Source organism: Cephus cinctus, unplaced genomic scaffold (assembly GCF_000341935.2).
Source record: "Cephus cinctus unplaced genomic scaffold, Ccin1 Ccin1_scaffold0209, whole genome shotgun sequence".
NCBI classification, from domain to species: Eukaryota; Metazoa; Arthropoda; class Insecta; order Hymenoptera; family Cephidae; genus Cephus; species Cephus cinctus.
The window spans coordinates 4,967-8,302 of NW_014332927.1; the positions used below are offsets into that span (position 1 = coordinate 4,967).

General features: G+C 37.8%; 1 protein-coding gene across 1 annotated transcript; it reads right to left on the reverse strand.

Moving 5' to 3' along the window:
- Positions 1-533: 533 nt before the first annotated feature.
- On the reverse strand, positions 534-1,615 carry LOC107264975. Its single transcript, XM_015733846.2, has 2 exons — positions 1,448-1,615; positions 534-778 (listed from the first exon to the last, which is right to left on the reverse strand). The coding sequence occupies exons 1-2, from the start codon at positions 1,588-1,590 to the stop codon at positions 589-591; spliced, it is 333 nt and encodes a 110-aa protein (XP_015589332.1). The 5' UTR covers positions 1,591-1,615; the 3' UTR covers positions 534-588.
- Positions 1,616-3,336: the final 1,721 nt, after the last annotated feature.

A 3,336-nucleotide genomic window follows, 5' to 3' on the forward strand; every position in this document is an offset into this window, starting at 1 on the left:
CTCAGGAAAGGGAAGCAATGGATTTACCAAGAGGTATTTTAATGCGGCATGGATTGCTTTTTTCCTGGTTTTTCGCTCTGATTGCTCATTTATGTCAAAGAATGCTCCATGAATTTGCTACATAGGTACTTTATATTTAATAATTATAATTGCCTGTCGAAAGGACTTCAGTTGATTGAAATAGACAGTTTGTCTGAATGAATTCATTCAAAATAGACAGGTTATCATATTTAAAGAATTAACGCTATGAAATGTCTAGATGGTTAACTTGTAGAGCATACTTTAAAAAACTGAGTGAGCTTTATCGCATTAAAATAGGTAGAGAATTACAGACTTCTTGGAAAATCTATTGCTACTTTAAAGTTTTTCTGGGACACTGGCACACCAAGTTTTTTGTAGAGAAACATGTACGTCTATTAAGCATCTACCTAGGAGATTGTAATGTACGGGAAAGGTCTTAAGAAACCTGCGAACAAATCGGCTCCCTTGACCACAACCAAAAGCTGAGGTTGACTGGACCAAGTTTGGACAGTGGACCAGGAATATTCCTCACCTAATAGACCTCTCAAACATAGATCTCGAGACAGGCTATGAGCAATTCACAGAACACATTCTCGATTCTGCGGAAAGAACCGGGGCTCGCCGAGCGGGTGGTAAATTACGTAACCTTATGGTTCCTCCAGCCCCGTGGTGGAATTCCGAATGCCGTAAGGCGCTTGCAGAAAGGAAGTCTGCTTTTGCCAAAATCAAGAAGCATCCCACAGAGCAAAATGTGAATCTATACAAAGAAAAATTAAAAAAGTCAAGATTAATATTCTATAAAGAACGTAAGAAGAGTTTTAGATCCTTCTGTAACTCTATTAACAATCAGATGGACCCTGCAAAAATGTGGAACGTTATTAAGTCATTCAAATCTAGATCCCTGGGTTCTCAATCTTCTAGTCATGAGGATTTTAACCCAGCAGCTTTGAATTTCGTGGACAAAATAGCTCCTCCATCTATCCTAATTCCTCCTTCTCCATCCATTATAGCGGGTCCTACATTAGAAATTTTCTCGAGCATACGCCTGGAAGAATTAACTTCGGCCATTAATAAAATTAAAGTTAAATCTGCAGCCGGTCCCGATCTTATTAGTAATCGTATGATCAAACAGCTTCCCGTGGAAGCCCTCGAGAAACTCTGTGAATTGTTTGATGGATTTTTTAAATGCGGTCGTATTCCATCAATCTGGAAAAAGTTCAATGTCATTCTCCTACCTAAACCGAACAGTGATAGTTTCAGGCCGATTGCACTTTCTTCTTGCCTCCTTAAAGTCTTTGAAAGGATATTATTAACAAAAATGGAATGGTGGATTGAAAATTGTTCACTAATTCCCAAAATTCAGTTTGGTTTTAGAAAGGGCAGATCCTGTATGGATAACTTGGCCATCCTTAGCTCGGACATTTACCTTTCCTTTGCTAGAGGGGAAACTCTGGGAGCTGTTTTCCTGGACCTGGCGGGAGCATATGATAATGTGCTTCCCCACATCTTAGTCCGTGAGCTGAATGACATAGGCCTTCCGTCCAATATTGTTTCTTGTATTTCGTCCATTCTTAATTCTCGCAGTGTAGACTTCTACAAGTATTAAAAGCAAAAAAGCAAAAATCGGCCTCCTCACGAGACGCTACTGCTACTCTTATTGACGCCAAGTTCGCGCTTTTTCGTCTGCTACGATGAAATAACTTGAATTATCTGCGGGTATATGTCGTGGGCGAAAAATGTGTCAGGTCCAATATTTTTCTTTTTTTTTTTTTTTAAAATGAGCCTTTGCCCAATAAAATCGGTTCCCGCAATGCTGATATCTGGCATTTTAGCAATATCAGTCGAAAAATTTTTCTCAATTTGTAAAATTTCTCAATTTTCTCACACAATCTTAAAAAATTTGTCCCCTCGCATATACGTATGAGCTTCGACGCGACACAGGCATAACGATTCGAGACGCGCATGCGCAACGAGCCATTGAACACGTGTAGTCTTCTGTTTATATGGCCTCAGCTGTTGGCTACTATCTTAACCTGTCTCTTCATGAAAAAATTCAGTCATTTCATGATTTGATTGTTTCATTACCGCTTTACCGGTTAATTAATCATTTATTAATCATTTTTTATTTAGTAACTGTAGTGTGATATATATGTACGTAGCTCAGGAAAGGGAAGCAATGGATTTACCAAGAGGTATTTTAATGCGGCATGGATTGCTTTTTTGCTGTTTCTTCACTCTGATTGCTCATTTATGTCAAAGAATGCTCCATGAATTTGCTATATAGGTACTTTATATTTAATAATTATAATTGTCTGTCGAAAGGACTTCAGTTGATTGAAATAGACAGTTTGTCTGAATGAATTCATTCAAAATAGACAGGTTATCATATTTAAAGAATTAATGCTATGAAATGTCTAGATGGTTAACTTGTAGAGCATACTTTAAAAAACTGAGTGAGCTTTATCGCATTAAAATAGGTAGAGAATTACAGACTTCTTGGAAAATCTATTGCTACTTTAAAGTTTTTCTGGGTTAAGGACACACAACGTAACACCACTCTGTCTTATTCATGACTAAGCTGGACTATTCATTTTTCAGCGGATACATAATGTATCCTGTCTACGATGGCTTTTGGTATTCCATAGTTCAGCACCGGTAGGGTGCTGGAGACCAACTTTCTGACAATAACCATCACTTTTGCTTAACACCAGAAAAAAAAGTATAAGTAATTGAAAATGACTGGACGCAAGAGTCAATTTGCTTGAGACTAGGATTTAAATTGTATTTCACCTTCTGCTCGGCAAATTCATTGCATTTGATACTTTTTTCTTAGCGTTGAGTAAATCAAGAACATTACAGTCCAGAGTAGTTCAAATAAACATGTCGTCTACAAAAATATGAGCTTTTCTATTATTCATCTGTATAGTATACAATGCTGGCATAATGAGATAACGTTGCGTAAGATTCTTTTACGCGTCTCTAGATTTTATCATCCCAGTGCCTATAACCAGGCTGTTCAAGCGTTTTAGCTGCTATCTCATCAAATGTTATTTTTAACCCTAGTTTCAATTAATCCTCGTAACCCGTGCTCAACCCCAGCACTTGAGATAACGTTGCGTAAGATTCTTTTACGCATCTCTAGATTTTATCATCCCAGTGCCTATAACCAGGCTGTTCAAGCGTTTTAGCTGCTATCTCATCAAATGTTATTTTTAACCCTAGTTTCAATTAATCCTCGTAACCCGTGCTTAACCCCAGCACTTATCTCTGTCTCTATCTCTGTCTCTCTCTCTCTCTGTCTCTCTCTCTCTCTCT

Excerpts from the sequence above, each read along its gene's own strand:
- LOC107264975 (XM_015733846.2), bottom strand. The coding sequence starts at position 1,590 with ATGGACGAAATACAAGAAACAATATTGGACGGAAGGCCTATGTCATTC. Across the intron at positions 779-1,447 it reads TCCCCTCTAGCAAAGGAAAG|ATTCACATTTTGCTCTGTGG; the intron begins GTAAATGTCCGA and ends TTCTTTGTATAG.